Genomic DNA, 20,069 nt, shown 5'->3' on the forward strand with positions numbered 1-20,069 from the left:
TAGCCCTTACACAGCCTGGAGGTGTGTTTGGGGTCATTGTCATTCACACTAACCGGGTGGGATGGCATGATGCTGCAGGATGCTGTGGAACTGTGCAACTAGAGCTGAAACATTTCATCGATTATTAATTGATTACTAAATTAATTATTTTGATGATTGATTAAACGGTTTAAAGCTTTTTTCATGATTACAACAAGATTTCCAATTGTTTAATCTTGTGAATATTTTCTTTGCTCTGGATAACAAAGAAATCATTAAAAGTTAATCATTTTGATTTGTGGACAAAACAACACATTTGAGAACATCATCATTTTCAGGTTTGACGAAAACCGGGCAACATTTTTTAAGGTTTTCTGATATTTTATGGAACAAACAATTAATCGATTAATCACGAAAATAATCGACAGATTTCCACTGGTCTAATGTCCATTCCTTGTGTTTCTTTGCCCAAACAAATCTCTTCTGCTTGTTGCTTTTCCTTAGTTATGTTTTTTAGCAGCTATTCGACCATAAAGGCCTGATTCACAGTCTCCTCTGAACAGTTGATGTAGAGATGTGTCTGCTACTAGAACTCTGTGTGGCATTGATCTGGGCTCTAATCTGAGATGCTGTTAATTTGGGATTTCTGAGGCTGGTGACTCGGAGGAACTTATCCTCAGCAGCAGAGGTGACTCTTGGTCTTCCTTTCCTGGGACGGTACTCATGTGAGCCAGTTTTGTCATTTTCCTGACTGACTGACCTTCATTTCTCAAAGTAATGATGGACTGTTGTTTCTCTTTACTTAGCTGATTAGTTCTTGCCATAATATGAATTCTAACAGTTGCATAGGTGAATAGTGGAACATAATCCCTGTCCAGTGAGGTACATTTTGGAAAGTTACAAAATGCAGTTCTTAAATCATTAAAATCATTTACATTTCATCTCCTTTATTGTTGTTTATTATGCTAGCATGTGCCAACAGTGTTAACAGTTTATTTATTTAGTAATGTATTGTTGCAGCCCTCAACCTTTATGAATACACACAGATGTCACCTAGTTCCATTTAGCTGCTCTTGGGGTCACCTGGGTTTACTGTATGAGGTGACATGACGTACCATCATCATAAGAACAACTATTTAATATTAGACCTCCATAAACCAGATGTCTAACAGTGAAGTGCGTGTGAAAGTTAGAGATCAGGTGAACAAAGACAATCAAAGGGTTTCTGAAAAACAGGCTGCTTTCATTTTTATTATTTAGAAGAACTAGTAGTCGTTTAGTTGTGTATGTGAGACCACACTGGTAGTTGTACAATCCTCTGCCAGCACCTGTAAGCTGTTTGATAAAGAATTTTATACATCCAAATCATAAATGCCTTCATTCTGTTGTTAGAAGTCAGATGAGTCACTGGCAATCAGCCAATCACTTACAGTTAAAATGCAAAGCCAGACTCAGAACACATCTTCAGATCATTTACTCTCCATTTAGCATTTATAAGCTTAATTTAACACAGTTTAAGACAGTGTAAATGACCCAAAACCCAAAGAGAAAGATGCTGCTGAAGCCTCATACAGTGTGTGAAGCTGCTGTAATCCGAGTTAGGCGAGAGAGAGAGGGGGAGAGAGAGAGAGAGAGAGAGCAAGGGGGAGCAAGCAGAGAGAGAGAGAGAGTGAGAGAGAGAGAGAGAGAGAGAGAGAAAGAGAGAGCAAGAGAGGATATGCTGTTGGATTAGGATTGATCTGCCCATGCAGGCGAGATGCAGAGCAAATGCCTGGAACATAGTAAAACAGAGAGAAAAAAAAAAACTAAAGGATCGTCAGAAATCATCAACCACTCAGGACTGAATTAATTCACATTTCACATCTGCTGGGTGGAGTTCCCGTTCCAGGTGTTGTTGTCGTCCTCACTGTCCTCCTGAGTCCTCAGACTGCAGATTTTACCATCTTTCTTGAAGTCTTTGGGCTGCTTCTCCAGACTGTGCTTGGAGAGAGTCTCCCTGAAAAAGAACCATGGAGGAAAAGCACAAATTATTAGGAAATGTCCAGTATATGGCATTTCAAAAGCACTGATACTGTTCCAATAATCTGCTGGTCAAACGGAGCTAGAATCCCACAAAAAAGTAGTAATATATCAGTCTGATACCGGTCAAAATCATTGATAAGATATTAGAAATCAAAATCAGAAACAAAGCAAACATCCAATACATAGCATGCGTCACTATGCACAACTTGTAAAAATCATGTAAACAAAAAACAGCCACAGTATTCTGGCTGGCAGACGGACATAACACTTGAAGGAATCATGGTATTGATGTGTTTCTTTCATCTATCTATTATTTATGCATACATGCATGAATGTATGGTTAGTTAGGTAGTGCTGGACATTATGACCAAAAAATGCTATCACGGTATTTAGTAAATGATCAACGGTTTCACGATATAAAAAAGTATTTTTATATGCATGAGCAAGTATGAGCGCTCCAGTGAGAGAGGTGCAGTTGAATGTGTGTCTATGTGTGTGTATGTGTGTGTTCATGCTAGTGGTGCTAATTTCCCGCTGCTTTTCTGCTATTTCCCCCTCTGCCGCTCACGCCATTTCTCTCTCTCATCCCTCTGTCGTTCGTGCTATCTCTCTCGACCCGCTTAAAAAAAATTATATTATATCAGAATTCCAGTGTGTTTCATTAGTAAGAAGCTGTAGGCCCCAGTAACAATCAAACACAGCCTAGACTATTTACACTGCTTTACACGATCAGGATTTCCGCAGTGTTGTTTTCGTCAACGATGACGATGACGAAATTATTTTGTTGACGCCCCTTTTTTTCATGACGATGTTATGGAAGTTTTTACTCTGCTGCTGCTGGCGAAGAATGAAATAGAGACTTCTGCCAGCCGACTGGGTTTTATTTTCTCTGCAAAGAAAAGGTCAATCAACACACGAGTGGTTAAAGATGAAGAAAGACCCAAATACTTATATCTGAGTAACACCCCCCGGCGTATGTTTCACATCCCTTTGTCTGCTGCAGGGGCCGGCCCCCGCAGAGAGTGTTTTCACACCCATTTGCCTATTGCAGGTATTGGCACCAACCCCCCCCTGTGGTTGTATCTTACACCTGGGATGTCCCAGGGATTTATGCTGCCCGCCCTGATGACGCAACGCTGTCGGGGCACACTGAGGACAGTCTGCTCTGATCCACTGTCGCGCCGGGGGCAGGCGGGCGGGAGAAGCCGCAGCGAGTGTACATGTCCGCGGCCCTGGGACGCGGTGAGGTCCGGGCGGGCCCTTCCAAGCCCTTCCAAGCCGATCTAGAGTCGGTCGTGGCGCACCGTCGGCGGAGGACATTTCATGTCAAACTTATGTGTGACACTGTTGTATGATCAAGTCAGCATCAATTCATGAAAAAAACTGTTGAAAAGTGGAAATATGGAGATGAAAGGTTTCCGACCAACAGTAATCTCCAATACTTATTGACCAAAATGGATTTGTTAAAAGACTAAACTTCTTTTTTTTTTTAACTAAAAAAACTTTTTTGAGTTTTTGTCGACTAAAATGTGACTAAAACTATCACATATAGAAATGACTAAAACTGGACTAAAACTATCACATAGAAATGACTAAAATGTGACTAAAACTATCACATATAGAAATGACTAAAACTGGACTAAAACTATCACATAGAAATGACTAAAATGTGACTAAAACTATCACATATAGAAATGACTAAAACTGGACTAAAACTATCACATATAGAAATGACTAAAATGACTACTATCACATAGAAACTAAAACTGGACTAAAACTATCACATATGAAATGACTAAAACTGGACTAAAACTATCACATATAGAAATGACTAAAATGTGACACTATCACATAAATGACTAAAATGTGCAAATATACTAAAACTGACTAAAACTATCACATATAGAAATGACTAAAATGTGACTTAAACTATCACATATAGAAATGACTAAAATGTGACTTAAACTATCACATAGAAATGACTAAAATGTGACTAAAACTATCACATATAGAAATGACTAAAATGTGACTAAAATTATCACATATAGAAATGACTAAAACTGGACTAAACCTATCACATAGAAATTACTAAAATATGACTAAAACTATCACATATAGAAATGACTAAAACCGGACTAAAACTATCATATATAGAAATGACTAAAATTGGACTAAAACAATAAGCATTTTAGTCCAAAAGACTAAAACTAAGACTAAATCTAGAATGGCTGCCAAAAACAACACTGGATTTCCGATCACCGATAAGTGAGTTTAAATAAACTGATAACTGATCACAATCTGATCACGTGGAGAGAACTTTGCCTATTTACTGGGTATCAACTAAAGTATTCTAAAGCATTTTCTGCCAGTGTTTGACAATTTCCACACCACCTAATCTAATGATTCAAAATTCAAAAAACGTTATTGTCCATCACATAGTGAAATAGCTCACAAGACATAAAAAACACATTTAAACCAATGAGACGTGTCTATTTTGCTTTGTTTGTTTGTTTAATGCAAAACCAACACATCTCATTGGTTTAAACTAGAGTGCCTTGAGAGGGCACAAGGCACTCTAGTTTAAATGTGTTTTATGTCTTTGTGGCGTTTATGTTTTGAGCCCTGTCACTATGTGACGGACAATAAAGTTTTTGTATCTTGAATCATTAGCCAGCAACATCATCACTAGCAAACAAACACGTCGGTACCGTAGGACTTCTTCGGAGTAAAAGAGACAGATAAAACACAAGCCATCTGCAAATAGTTTCAACATGACAATGACGTCATTGATCGGATCAGTGAATTAAGACGTTACAGCCTATTGTTTTCGTTTCATGTCTCCTTCATTCTCCACTCAGCAACTAACTTCCTGTTTAGCGCTCCGCTAACTTGAATGGTGGACAGATCAAATTCTGATGTGAGTGAATGAATGAATGACTTTGTGTCATTGTTTTTTTAATAATGTGATATATATATAAAATGGTGAGCAAAAGGCTATGTTAATTTCACTACAGGAAGACAGGAGACTTAATAATGACCTCTACATTTGGGCTCAGGAAAAAAAAACGTAAATATCAGTTATTGGCCCATTATCGGCAAAAAAATCCAATATCGTGCATCCCTAAAGATAAGAAAAAAAAAGACAAAAGATCCAAACAATCTTAAACACAAGAAGCAGAAGACAACAAAGATAAGCCACAGCAAAATGCAAGCACTAGAGTGGTGGGAATATGACATTGTTTTCCCAAAATAGCATATTGGTTGTCTAAACAAAAATGCCACTCTGTGACTTACTTATTTTTCTGCATTATATGGTAACCCCCATGGGAAAATGTGGAAACATCTTATATATAATATTATAATATTACATACTTTTAACAGCCTGATATTGACATCATTGAATGTGGATTATTTCATTTTATAAATGAGTATCAGAACAAGTATAACTAGTGCAACTAGCACTTAACACTGTTTACTCTGGTCATACCACAGACCCTACAGAGACAAATACCCTACAATGAAACCAAGTCTTTCGCAGCAGCACAACCTCAGTGGGTCAACCTGAGGAACCTTGTGTTTACTGCTTCCTAGGTGCGGAACCTATTTTGGGTTCCCATCACAGGTTTCCGAACTATAGGTACCTAAAAAATGGTATTAAATGGATTTCTGGGGTAAATTACACTACCAGTCAAAAGTTTGGACACTTCTCATTTAATGTTTTTTCTTTATTTTCATGACTTGTTTACATTGTAGATTCTCACTGAAGGCATCAAAACTATGTTATATGTATTATGTAGTAAAAAGTGTGAAATAACATGTTATATATTTTAGATTATTCAAAGTTGCCACCCTTTGATTACTACTTTGCACACTCTTGGCATTCTCGCCATGAGCTTCATGAGGTCATCACCTGAAATGGTTTTCCAACAGAGATACACTTGATGGCCGTATTGCCTTCACTCTGCGGTCCATCTCATCCTAAACCATCTCGATTGGGTTTAGGTCAGGTGACTGTGGAGGCCTGATCATCTGGCTCCGCACTCTCCTTGTTGGTCAAATAGCCCTTACACAGCCTGGAGGTTTGTTTGGGGTCATTGTCATTCACGCTAACCGGGTGGGATGGCATGATGCTGCAGGATGCTGTGGTAGCCATGCTGGTTCAGTGTTCAATTCAATTTTGAATAAATCCCCAACAGTGTCAGCAGCAAAGCTCCCCCACAACATCACACCTCCTCCTCCATGCTTCACGGTGGCAACCATGCATGTAGAGACCATCTGTTCACCTTTTCTGCATCGCACAAAGACACGGCAGGTGGAACCAAAGATCTCAAGTTTGGACTCATCAGACCAAAGCACAGATTTCCAATAGTCTAATGTCCATTCCTTGTGTTTCTTGGCCCAAACAAATCTCTTCTGCTTGTTGCTTTTCCTTAGTAGTGTTTTTTAGCAGCTATTCGACCATAAAGGCCTGATTCACACAGTCTCCTGTGAACAGTTGATGTAGAGATGTGTCTGCTACTAGAACTCTGTGTGGCATTGATCTGGGCTCTAATCTGAGATGCTGTTAACTTGCGATTTCTGAGGCTGGTGACTCAGAGGAACTTATCCTCAGCAGCAGAGTTGACTATTGGTCTTCCTTTCCCGGAGAGATCCCCGGAGACAGTTTCATCATTTTCTAGACTGACTGACCTTCATTTCTCAAAGTAATGATGGACTGTCGTTTCTCTTTACTTAGCTGATTGGTTCTTGCCATAATATGAATTCTAACAGTTGTCAAATAGAGCTGTCAGCTGTGTACCAACCCATTAAAAAGGCAAGTAATTCCACTCATGAACCCTGACAGGGCTGTGAACTGAAAACCATTTCAGATGACTACATCATGAAGCTCATTGAGAGAAGGCCAAGGGTTTGCAGAGCTGTCAACAAAGCGAAGGGTGGCTACTTTGAGGAATCTAAAATGTGAAACATGTTTTGAGTTATTTGTTTACTACATAATTCCATATGTATTCATTTATATTTTTTGAAACCATTAAATAAGAAGGTGTGTCCAAACTTTTGACTGGAAGTGTATTTAAAATCATAGTAAATATAAAAGAAAAAACTGTGACCCAGTGGGTGCCCCTCACCTCTTTGTCTTGTCTGAGGACGATGATGGGTTGGTATAAGAGCTGGACTGCTGAGATGGGCCTTGAGATGCTGGTCCAGGAGGTGGAGTTGTAAACAGGAAGGAGCTGAGGAATCTCCATACAGCCAGCAGAGGGTAGATGATTGTGCCCAGAATAGCCCAGATGCCTCCTCCAGAGGACTGGATCACTGTGTTGGTGGGCCGACCTGAATGCTGAGGAGAATAGCATCCAAATAAATCTGATGTTAGAGGCAAAGTGAAGGGGTGCTTCAAGATTTAGTGACATCAGCAAATGTGTTTCCCTTTAAATTGTCCTTGTTGTCACTCATCTCTGTGCAGTAAAAAGTAAATGTAAGTGGCACACATCACGTCTAGGTTGTGCAGGTCTGACACACAGGGGGAGGAGTCTGGTCTACTCACTGGCAGAAGCACAATGGAAGCACTTGGTACCAGCTCCAGCTCCAGCAGAGTTTTGCTCATGTCTTCACTGGTGAACTCCCGTCGAGGGAACATTGTAGCCAGGGAAAAGTTGCTGTAGCGGTTTCTCACTTCCTGAGACAAGATCAGCACAAAACCTTTGACAGCAACTCAAAAAAGTAAAGTGTAACATATGTAGAGTGTTTTTTTGACATGTACTTTAACAGCAAAAAGTGTCTTAAAATATGACTGAGTAAAATGCAAACAATCTGATTAGTTTACAGTTATGTATATTGTGTGAACTGCACTGTTGTGTGATGAGTGATCTAAATGTCATGACCGAAATAAATAAATAAATAAATAAATATAGCCAGTGATGCATGATATCCACAATCAATAATTCAAAAAACAATTATATTACTTCTTAGCTGTTAAACAAATGTTTGTTTACCTGCAAGAATGTTCTCCTAGAAGGATTGGCAACATATTCCTGCGCTACTTGGCATTTCTATCTCCCTATTGGCCATCTTGGTTTAGAGAATTTTTTGTTGCATTTGCACAACCTGGCCAGTGGGTGGCAGAATATGTAGGGGTGCACAAAGGTCCTATGTGGTGGGTGATGTGCAATTATACCATCGACACTCACGCATATACTCTTGAATAGCTGTCCACCGTAGTGACCACTATGCATGAATGGGTTAAAGGCATAAGTAAAATGCATCGTTGGTGATAAATTGTAATAAATAATTCATAAAAATTTTTTTCATCATCTTGGCCATGACAATGATGCATATGGAAAAGTTGAATGAGGACATATTGTTGAATATGTCTCTGAATTAGTTATGTTTACAAGTCCAGTCAACTGGGTGTCTTTGTGTGCTAGCAGAATTTACCGAACCTAATCACCTGACTCTGCTCTGAATTTAGTTAGTTTTGAATTTCATGACTTTTTAGATGGTTGTGTTTGTCTCAGATGGCTGCTTAGACATTGTTGTGAAGGAAAGCTGACGCATAAACACCCTTTCTCAGCAAAACGTTATGACCTCTCAAAAACAACAACATTTTTGTCAATCATTTCAAATTCAGCACATTTATATTCCACATTTAACAGCTGATTACATTTTTATTACTCAATTTCACAATTCCCCCCATTTTCTGAATCATAGAAATAATAGGACCCTACATATGCTACACCTCAGTCAGCTAGCTTACTCGTGTTTCTCTCTCTCTAATCAGCAAGGTGCTGGTGAATCAAGACTTGATGTGTGTGTTGAGTGATTTATTCTCAAGATATTCTCATTTTAAAATCATGCAAAATACAATCATAACTTAATAACATAAAAAGTGACAGGAAACAGACTGGTGACAGACCTGAGCAGCAAAGTGTTGAGCATCCTGCAGTGTGCTCTGCGACGGGAACTGGTTGGTGAAAAACGAGCCATCTGGGAGACGGAACTGTATCCTTGCGATAGTACTGAATACAAACAAACACATGTTCATAACACTCGTACGACATCAAGATTTGTAACAATCCTGTAATTGTATTGTAGTAAACCTTTATCAGTCATTCTACAACAGTGAAAAGAAACATTTTTATGTTTGCATGTATGTATAATAACAAGATGTATGGCTGTGCTTCACTAAAGCTAAGCTCACTAAGGCTCGCAGGGAATCTGACAGATCTCTGGCGAAAATGCACTGGCAAAGTCAAGAAACTTTTTAAATTCACTTTAAATTATTTAGTTAATACATTTATATATACACATCCTGTATTTTGTTTTTTGTTTTGAAAATGATATGATAATGACATAACAATCATAATTGTATTGTATGACTTATCATCTTTATTGCAGAGCAGAGAGCCGCAAGTTTCCGGAGTGCAAGAAGAAGAGCTTGAGCTTGAGCACAGGAATAGCAATATAACCGAGTGCGAGCACACAGTTTGAACACGAGCAGAGCAAATTTGAGTGTGAGAGCAGAGTTTTGAGATACAATATCACAAAATACAATATGCTCTTGAATTAAGATAGGAAATAACCCCCTGAAAGAGGTAGTTTGATGCAAATAAATTATTTTTTAATTAAAATAAAGCTAAATTTATGGTTTATGGCAACAGAAACATGGAAGAAAACAATAGAATTAATGAACATTAGAATTAATGTTGAAAGAGTGCATTCATTTACATTTTTGGGCATCATAAGTATTTTCTAGATTTTTGTGTCACTACAGATTCTCACCTTTTCACGTTGTTTTATATTTGAGTGATGGCACAGAGGTTTGATGGTAACACGTAGTGTACATCACTAATATTAAACCTCTGTATATTTACAGAAAAGGGCAATATGATAAATAAACAAGGTTGACATGAGAGAACAAACTAATAGTCTTATCAACTGTCATGTGCCGAAATTCACATACCTTGTGGATTTAAAAATATTATTGATCAGGTTTAAAGTTAGAGATTAACTTTTATCTAAAAGTCTGCAGACGATGTTTATGATGAAAATGTAATTTATGAGGTCTGTTTGCACTTATGGAGTCAAACTTTGAAAATCTCTTAACAATAATTTCAAATGCTGCTCAAATTTGAGCAGCATTTGAAGTTTAAAAAATAGTTAATTTATGTAGAAATTAAATGGTCTGTATTTATATAGCGCATTTCAGTCTTGATGACCACTCAAAGCTGCCATTCACCCATTTAAACACACTTTCATCTATGTGCAGTACATTTACTCTCTCACTCTCATCCTTAATACTCATGCACACGCTGCTTGCACAGCCATTGGCGTAGAACAGTAGAAACTTACTGGATAAAGTTATGTTCAATGATTGTCACTTGTGTTCATAGCTTGACTGTTACTTATGGAGAGTTGACTTGTGTTTAGATAGATAGAAAAGGCAGGATTAACGAGATTTCTCTTCTTCCTAGTCCTTTTTAAAAAATAATGTTTTGATGGTGTGTAGTTTTGTGGTGTTGTTCATTCATTCACTTATGAATGAACAAAACCTCAAAAAAATAAAATAGTAATGTGATCAGCAACGCATTTCCTGCTTGAACATGTCAAAATGACTACTGTGACAAAAGGCCCATTGTTTCAGTTACAATCTGAAGATTGTTTCCCTACAGTGCTGGCAGCTCCAGCAAGTACTCTAGTTTGTGTAAATATCAGTCTTTGTTCTCCATGATTTTTTTTTTTTTTTACCTCCTCTGTCTGACCAGTGTCTCCTTCCTGGCCTCCTGCTCTACTTCTCTGGCCTTTAGTATGGCCTCTCTAGCAGCCTTCTCCTCCTCTTGGGTTTTGGCATAGCGAGCTGCTCTGTCAGCTCGGTCCTGCAGAGTAAGGGAGGAAAATAGGTGCAAGAGGTCAAGCTTGTGGAGTTTGACATCACAGGAATGTTCTTGTCTTATATGTCTTATATGTCATATATATGTCAAGTAATACTTATCTAGTAAAACACGAGTTTTACATGCTGACAATACAAGCTGTTTTATTAAAAAAAAGCTGCTGCACAAAAGGAAAGCTCAATGAATTTATAAAACAATTATTGAAGCACTGGAAAGCATCAGACATGTTCTTTGCAACTTAGTGCATTTAATGATCCATAATTAAATGATGTATTTACTCTCATTCTTGTTCATACAAGTAAAATAACATATTTCTAAGGGAAAGTGTGTCTCTAACAGCAGTGTTTGATACAGAATCACTTAGTTACTTAACTACTTTTATAGAGCTCCGGACGTCACGTGACTCAGCTTCTATGAACTGCCATGTTGGCAGCTTAAGATGCAGTAAAAATGAATGGGATCAATGCTAGAATCAACCTGTCGGAGTGCACTGGTATCATGCACCCTGCATGCTTTTTACAGGTTTGAAAACAGATGGACATGACATTTTTCCAGACATGTACTATTCTGTATACAGTATCAACTCCCTGATTAACTTCCTTAACTTCATCTTACTCCAGAGAGCCAATGAAAATTTAAAAGAGCCTGGAGGGGGATGCAATTTGGCTTTGTAGTTATAGCCTTGTTGTTACTGGGATAACATAGCATAACGTTAGCATCAGCAATGGGCAGTGTGAATAATTGTGGTGTTAACGTTGCTGTGCAAACGAGTTTGTCTTCTTCTGCTCGCTGTGAACATGACATAGCAGTGATTCACCTTCAGCATTGTTTCCAACCAGAGGGCGTTATCATTGTTGAGTGACCGGAGCTCAATTGTAACCAAGATTAGATGAAAGCACCAACAGCACCAAAATGGACCATTGTAATTTGTCATTACAGTGTAATTTCTCATTTAAAAGAGAGAAGATGGTGAGGTTACCATGGCGATCTGCAGTTTGACCCGCTCTCTGGCAGCCTTCTCCTCTGCCTTCTCCCTGTTCCTTTCCTCCAGGAGTCGCTTGGTCTTATCATCTTCCTGTTTCTTTTTAAAGTCCTGCATGTCCTTCCAAACCTTCCGTCTATCTATTTCTTTCTTGATCTCAGTCTGAAACAAACATAGCACACCAGATTTAAGCTTGTCATTTCAACAAAACAAGGCACAGAAATAAAGTACAGCTCTAATGCTAAATGCTACATATGTAAAGCTGTGCTCGTACAATGTTTAGGATTTCTGGCACAACAGGGATTTAAGTGGAAAAAAAAACAATTCAGATCAAATCATATTCCCTGGTCATCTATGTGCTACAGCACGCCTTAAGAGAGGCACCTCTTTTTTTCTGCCATGCAGCTGCTTCTCGAAGGTTGTCATGTAAAAGTATAGTGTACACATGCAGCCAAACAGACCTTCAGTTCTCTAATACAAAATTCAAGTAGTAATAAGGCTTTAACCTACACCATTTACATATTCAAGACCAATAGCAATTTAAAAGAAGACGGTGATTTTTGAACAGCTTTTGTATTGTCAGTTTGTTTTTACGTAATTTCAGTGTTTCCAGTGTTTCTTTTCAATAAAACTGATACTTTTTGCAAGGCTTGACTTTATATTATTTTCATACAAATAATCCACCCATTACATACATACACAAGTGTTGAGGACCGAGCCTGGCCCTTTAAGAGAGGGTGTGACCTTGTGGTTACTGTGTAAGTGAGAAAGGAGAGAAGAAGAAAAGGAGACGAAGTGTACGTAGTACGTGTGATGTTTGCAGCCAGTCTGTTAAAGACTGCTAAAACCCCTAAATAACAGCGGGAATAGTAACTCACAGGGGCTCTGTGGTACATGTTTGCTCTGCTGTACGAAAATAAAGTGCCTCTGTTCACACAAGAGTTGGTCTTTTAAGTGTTATAGTATCTTACTCATACACAGCAGTAACCCACTGCTGTTATTGTTGTTATGCGCCCGTGGCTTCCCCTCCCTCACAATTATTCATTGTTCATTAACATTTCAGTCAAAGGTTCGGACACACTTCCTCATTCAAGTAAATGGAAAGGTGCGTCAAAACTTTTGACGGCGTATGTCCATTTTGATCTATTTTCAAAACACTGGCTTTTGAACTTTTAAATATCTTTAGTAGTTCAGCACGCAAACAGCTGCGCAATGAGAAGGACGCACGTGAAGCTTATAAGTGAAACATGTTATGTTGTTTTATATTTCATATACTCATAAAACTGAACACAACATTTGTGTGCAAGCTGTATTTATTCACATGGGGACATCCCACTGTTGTATTCATATGTATGTGAATTTAGTTCATTAAAAATGTATTTAATATAATTATGTGGTGTATTTTGAACTGTTATGGCGGACACGTGGCATATTCATTGATACAAAATTGTCCAAAGCTTTGGGGATCAAAACAGTAGATGATTGAACAGATTACTGAGCAAGATCCAGCAACTGGCGCTCTCTCGCAGAGAATACAAGCGCTGATCCTTATTCATGGCAGGACATCGTTGACATGCTTGTCTTCCTGGCAACGCAGCCAAATTACTCACATTATTATTATTATTTTTGTATTACTCTTGCTATTATCAATCCATATTGTATCCTATTTAAATGTAAAATGTCAGGTGATTTTACAGTTCTATTTAATAGGTCCTGTTTTTGTACTATTGTTCTACTAAGTGTTGTATACAGGTAACAAAGTGAACATATCGTCTCAGTCCTGTCTCCTTACCTCCTCCTCTCCTTTTCTCTTTTGCTCTCGTCTCTCCTCAAGTTTCTTGGTTAACCTGATTGAACAATGATACAGTATCACATTTAACTTGTGGAACAGTGGAAATATATCTACAACAGTTAATGGTAGTATTTCACTTCCGTTTTATTACTCCTTAACCTTCATTTATATTTATCTTTATTTATAAGAGTCAAAGCATTTATTGAACTGAACTTAGGGATGATTGGTTGGTTGAACACCTTACTAGTGAACATTGATTAATGCTTTAGTTTGGAGCTAAACTGGATGAGATTCAGACAGTGAATTGGTGTAGCAAAGTAAGTAAGTAAATTAAAGCTCAAGTTGCAAGGTAAATCTTAATGTTTCACACTGTAGGTGGTGACTAAACCGTGGCGTTCAATTGCAGTTATACCTATTGAAAGAAGAGATGTCTGCAGAACCAAGACATAAAAATGTACATATTTGATATCAACAATAGGTATTTGTGTTTCTACCTTTGCACCTTGGCATCCAGGGTCTCGTCACCCTCGGCATCTGAAGAAGCATTTTCTGCACTCGCTGTGGCTGAGAGGCTGCCATCATCTACTGGGCTTGACAAAGGTCCTACAAACAAGAGCAACACAAAGGTTAAACACTGGGTTAACTGAATATTTGACACCCTTTCAACACAATGCAAAGGAAAGCTGCTAAAGCTGAAGGAAAAAAAACCCAGAAGCATGACACTCCAACCCCCATGCTTTACCAAGGGTATGATGTTCTTTTGGTGATGAAAAGTGTTGTTTTTGTGCAAAATATTCCTTTTGGAATTGTGAACCAAAAAGTTCAACCTTGGTCTCATCACACCCTAACACATTTTCCTACATGCTTGATGTATATTTGCATCAAGCATGTTTTGCATCAAGCATTTTTATTGCAACCCTAACCCTTAGTCCACACATATGGAGAAGAGCCTGGAGAGATAAACACAATTAGGATAGGGTCGGGGCATCGGCAGGTGGACTAGAAGAATAATAGGACTGAGAAGATAATATGTCAGGACTTTAATCACATTTGCGAGTAAAAATAGACTTGTACAACTAGTTGCTTGCTCATCGCGGGCATCTTCATTACTGAATAAAGTAAAAAAAAAGACCCGACTGCACCAGTGCTGTGCGTCAAAAACATCACTCGATCCATTCTTTCAATCTGTTGGCAGCGCTGCCTATTAGTGTGTTTATGAAGTCAGCATCTTTTTGATCTGCTCTATCTCTCCTCCCAGTCCAGACACACACATAAGTATGACTGCCACAGTAGGAACTGCTCAAAACATGCGCTAACTAGCCTTTACAACAACAACAACAACAAGAACAAGAACAACAACAGTCCAAAGTCTGGCCCGTGGGCCAATCACGGCCTGCAACTTCAGTTTTATAATATATTATTTATGGCCAGGGAGGGACTTGGACAGAAAATTATTCTTGGTCAAGTGACTCCCCCATTTGCTGAGTTGGTAAGAGTGAACTGGAAACCCACCTGTAACAGACAGATACATGTACTCGTCTCGTATTATGTTATTTAAATCCAGATTTTTTGATTTCTTTTTCACTCATGCTAGATTTGGTTACATTTCCATTTAAAAATGATAATTGTGACAATGAAAATGTAATTACTATAAAACAGTGCATCTGTATTTAACTTTTAATGTTTAAAAAAAGGTCTGAAGGGGGCATTGGCCCCCAGAAATCTTTACATTAAATCCGGCCCTTTAAAAAAAAGTGTGTTAGTGTCATAATGTAATATTTCACATATTCTGTGCACAAGAAAAAATTATCCAAGTTCTTGTTTCCTCTCTCTCATTAGAATTAAATGACACTAAAGTGCTACAATGGATTAATTTCCTTGTACTAACTCTTCTACAGTTCATTTGTCGATAACTGCATGAAGTAGGCTGACCTACCTTGTGCAGGTCCTGCTGCAGGCTCTGTGGCTTCTGCTGCTGACCTAACGGGCACTGCTGTAGCAGCGGCCACAGCAGATTGTGTGTCAGTGTTGTTAGGTGGGGTGGTTTCCACAAGAGTATTTGTCTCTGGCAGCACTGTCACACCTCTAATCTGCTGAACATGCATCTGTTGGATAACAGGGAGGAAGAGCATTTACCAGCATGAACCATCATGTTGATTGAGTAGCTCAGTGAAAGTAGCTCAGATATTGAAGGGTCATCTTCATATCTGAGCTTTCTGCTTTCAACTGCACGATAGTGGCTGTGCATGCAACTCCGTGTTTGAACCTTCAAACATGATGACGACATTAGGGATGATATTGGACATTTTGCCGATATCTGATATAACGGGAGTACTTGGCTGATAACCGATATACACATTTTTCCCTGTGCCCGACTGCAAAGGGCATTTAGTTTCTTCTGTAGTGAAATGTAGTTGATTGTATTTTTCAGCAGAAATAGATGTACATTTTTTCCACTATGCAAAATAAACATGACCAAAAAATGTGTTGAACAGGATACCAGCATTAAAAGTCAAGGACGTAGCAGCTTACTGTTTTAGTTATTAGTCATATCAAGGGGATCTTGACGTGATCTGATATGCGATTAATATATTTGACAGCCAATATCGGCCAATACGATACCTGACAGCAAGCTAACGTCTGCCATTTATTCAGTATTGAATTAAACAGAAAGTTCAACTGAGGCTGATGGGAAAAACTTTGTTCAGGAATTTGGAAATGAATACGATACTCGGTATTATTATTATTACTAATAATATACATATAACTAATAAAACTACTAAAAAAAAATTAATAACAATATTATTATTGGTATATTAGTATTGGTCTGATATTGTCAAAATCACTATGAGGCCGATAAAACTATTACCTGCAAAAATCCTTGTTGGATGTTTGACTATGCACAGACTAAAAATGACTGACGTCATGTTGCAGGTTGTTGGGAGAAGAATATTTGTTACACACTTTGAAAAATGTTCTTTGAAATAGCTTAAAATGGCTAGCACAAATGTGTAAACAGCTTCATAGTTAAAAAGTAGACTCAATAAACAAAACTCAAAAATCACCTGTATTGGTAGATACTCAAGTTTGTGATATCGGTATTGGACACGGAATAGTGGTATCATGCCATAAGACAGGGAAGTTACAGTGTGCATACAAACTAATCCCTGTGACCATACCTGCTTCACTCTGTGGATTCTCTTCATCAGTTCTTGAGCAGACACACTGCCAGCGATGACCTCCAGAGGAATTCCATTTTCTCCGATAAAGAAACTGGAGGGTACGCACACCACTGGATCTTTAAACGGGGAAAGGTTGAGGAACAATCTCCCAGGCGGTGATGAAATACTGACTTTTTTAATAAGCAGTTTTTCTTTAATGCACCATGTTTTTGCATTTCTCCTGTCACAACCTACAGCGTATCCTCCTCCATAACACTCTGCTCTAATGGCTATCAAAAAGTAGTTTGCAATGTGCACATCTACTGGGCTAGTGAATGCAACAATACAACAAATAGCTCCCTTTGAGATAACTCACTTATATCTTTAACTAATTTTAAGAATTCCTACATTAGTTTACATTCAGAATAAACAGACACAATAAAAAAGATACAGATCTGAGAGAACTGCACACACGTCTCACTATGGAAAAAAAGACAAAATCAAACATCATATGCATTAACATGTCAAGTCAGTAAGGTACAATGAAAGACACATGAGATTAAATAGGTTGTTGTGAATGTTATTGAAATAGAGAGGCAAGCGGAGACAATTGTGGACTTCTTTGTGATTTGATATTATAAATGTGAATTGAAATTTTGAAATCGAAATTAAAGCTGCAGTAGGCTGGATTGCTGCAAAGAGAAATTACTGTTGAGTTTCATCTGCAGGTTATTAAAATGCTTACATTGTGAGCTCACTGTCCTGAGCTCCTCTCAACAGATGTGGCTGAACAAGCCCAAGGCAGTCTCTCGATCATCATCATCATCACTAGTTATTGATTGACACGCCATTTTTGCATTTATTATTTTTTTTGACACTTTTTCCTTTTTCTACATTTCTTTGCATCATAGAAAGTTGTTGTTGCCCAGGGATTTAGACAGCCCTAACATCACACACAAACAAGGAATTGACGTAAACAAGGAATTGATGTACACAACTTACGTTGTGTACATTTTTTAGCTATCCATCTTATTCCTATGGCACATGAATTATTTGGATGACTTTTAGCACATCCTGTTGCTGAAGCAGAACCAGTGTTTTCCGTGGTAATTGGACGCTCACCGCTGAGTGTGACTGTGAAGGAATTCACTCTTTTACTGTTACTTTAACACTGCTTTAACCTGTATAAATGTCACATTACAACAGTGCAATATTCAATTAAATTTTATTTGAATATTGCACAATATAACATTGTATGTATTACCCAAATAATAATGAATGTAAAGAACTAAACTGTCACTACAGACAGTGACTATAAAGAAACTGAAAAGCTCTGAGGTGTATCAGCATTTACACAGCAATAAGGTCAGTTATTTTTTAAAGGAGGTGGGACAAAATCATATTTATTTAAAGGCAGTCTTAGTGTCCCACATCACCAAGCCTGGGTGTAAGTTCAACATCGGGTGATTTCCAAACTGCAGGATGGTCATGCGTTGCAGGAAGTGCCATCTTGCAGCCATGTAACTGCTGCAGCCTCTGTATTTTGCCACTGGAAATAACTAGTTTATTGCTCCTCCCACTTTTGCACCGGAAGTTTCACCCATAATCATTAATCTGGAAGTGCCTCCAGGAATAAGGTGGATAGATTTAATGCTCCAGAGTGGAAATTCTTTAACTCCTAAGAGAAATTCTGAGTAATTAGAATATCACTAACCGCACCTCCACATAAGAATAAGTGATCCCAAACTGCCTTCACTCCTCCTAAACCCAGGTCAAAGACGCAGTCAAAATAAACTGCTCAACAGTCAGCCATACTTCAATGGTTTGCAATGTTGTTTTGCTCTATGATGCTGGTGTTTTGAGGTACTGAGTTGTTTTAGGATTTTTAGTGGGTGAAGCAAAAGATCAAAACACCAAACCAAGACATATAGATTTTGCAGCCCGCAAACAAAACTATATATTGAGAAGTTACTGACTGGACATTGTTTCAGTTGAGCAAGCTCAACATGTTTCCTTAATCTCTGAGGACAATTTTTACAGCACATTGTTGCCATTTGTGTCATGCTCAAAAAATACAGGTTAAAACACCATTTAAGCTCCAGCACCGTTAATAGTGTTGTTAAAACCCAAACAATAACAACCCAAGTTGGGAGAGTGATGGAAATGACTTAAAGTCGACTTGACCTGCAACTGAAGTTGAGCAAAGTAAACTGATCCCATCAAAAATACCTCTTGGCATCGAGTTTGATGGCCACACAGCAGTTGAGTGCCGCCTCTGACACAGACTCATCTTCCCAGCTGGACATCAGCTGTGCTGACTGTTCATCTTCTCCTACGGTAAGAGACGGTGACAGTGTAGTGACAGCTCACTGTTCATTCAGACAGCCGTTCAAATAATGGTAACAGAGATAACAAACAGCGACAATAATGCTGCGGCGGACTATGACGCAACAGTGACCCACCAAAAACAAACAGCAGCAGTTTAGCTTATCTGGCTAACATTTCATATTAAAGTGTGAAGTAACTGTATCCCTACTCTCAGGGAAATATCCACAGTCATAAGCTGACTAACTGTGGTTAGCTATTCTTACATTAGCAAGTACTCTTAGCAGTTATATTAATGTGGTCGTGGTATAAAAGACGCCAGATTATGTTACATAGGCCGTTAACAACACAAGGTAGCATCTCATTTAAGTTTCTACACTAGAATTCTTGCTTTAGGTGCACTGACACGTCTTGCCTCTGACAGCTGAATGGCTATGCTAACTATCTTATAGCTAAGCGGGGGGGGGGGCATCTAAACCGGGAGCTAGCCGGGAGCCCATTACTTGTTACATGTAGATGCTAACGTTAGCAAGCAGGTTAATCTACACACATACATTACCTGTAATGACGACGACAAAAACCAAAGTCCGCTGTTTTGCCGTGTTAATGGCATCAGGAATCGAGCCCTCAAACCAAAGCATGATTACAACCGTGTTTTCTGCTGCTGCTTTGGTGACGCTGGTAGCAGCTATGCTAAGGGTGACATCAGTTCATGAAGCGTAGAGGTACAACCATGGATGAATTATCAAATAAACGGGCAGGAGCTCAGCAGCGCCACTCAGTCTTCCTCAATGTTTCCAGTGGCCACGTGTGGTTCTGCAGCAAATAAAAATCCCCTCTGGCCCAAAAATGATTTTCTCTGTACTATGTGAGCAGATCTTTGTTCGGTAAATATTCAACTTGTTTGGTTCTCCCGCGCA

At 38.5% G+C, this 20,069-nt stretch overlaps 1 protein-coding gene across 1 annotated transcript; it reads right to left on the bottom strand.

The window, feature by feature from the left end:
- Nucleotides 1-1,201: 1,201 nt before the first annotated feature.
- ubxn4 (UBX domain protein 4) lies at nucleotides 1,202-19,909 on the bottom strand. Its single transcript, XM_044019908.1, has 13 exons — nucleotides 19,709-19,909; nucleotides 19,054-19,156; nucleotides 17,276-17,304; nucleotides 16,843-16,961; nucleotides 15,600-15,768; nucleotides 14,158-14,266; nucleotides 13,664-13,718; nucleotides 11,869-12,033; nucleotides 10,747-10,874; nucleotides 8,915-9,017; nucleotides 7,547-7,678; nucleotides 7,128-7,339; nucleotides 1,202-1,975 (listed from the first exon to the last, which is right to left on the bottom strand). The coding sequence occupies exons 1-13, from the start codon at nucleotides 19,788-19,790 to the stop codon at nucleotides 1,837-1,839; spliced, it is 1,545 nt and encodes a 514-aa protein (XP_043875843.1). The 5' UTR covers nucleotides 19,791-19,909; the 3' UTR covers nucleotides 1,202-1,836.
- Between the last annotated feature and the right edge of the window lie 160 nt (nucleotides 19,910-20,069).

Source organism: Solea senegalensis, linkage group LG2, assembly GCF_019176455.1.
Source record: "Solea senegalensis isolate Sse05_10M linkage group LG2, IFAPA_SoseM_1, whole genome shotgun sequence".
Lineage (NCBI taxonomy): Eukaryota > Metazoa > Chordata > Actinopteri > Pleuronectiformes > Soleidae > Solea > Solea senegalensis.

Coding starts and splice junctions, on each gene's coding strand:
- ubxn4 (XM_044019908.1), bottom strand. CDS start 19,790: ATGCTTTGGTTTGAGGGCTCGATTCCTGATGCCATTAACACGGCAAAA. Junction 16,962..17,275: donor TGTGCAGTTCTCTCAGATCT/GTATCTTTTTTA, acceptor CCCCGTTTAAAG/ATCCAGTGGTGTGCGTACCC. Junction 12,034..13,663: donor AGAGAAAAGGAGAGGAGGAG/GTAAGGAGACAG, acceptor TGTTTGTTTCAG/ACTGAGATCAAGAAAGAAAT.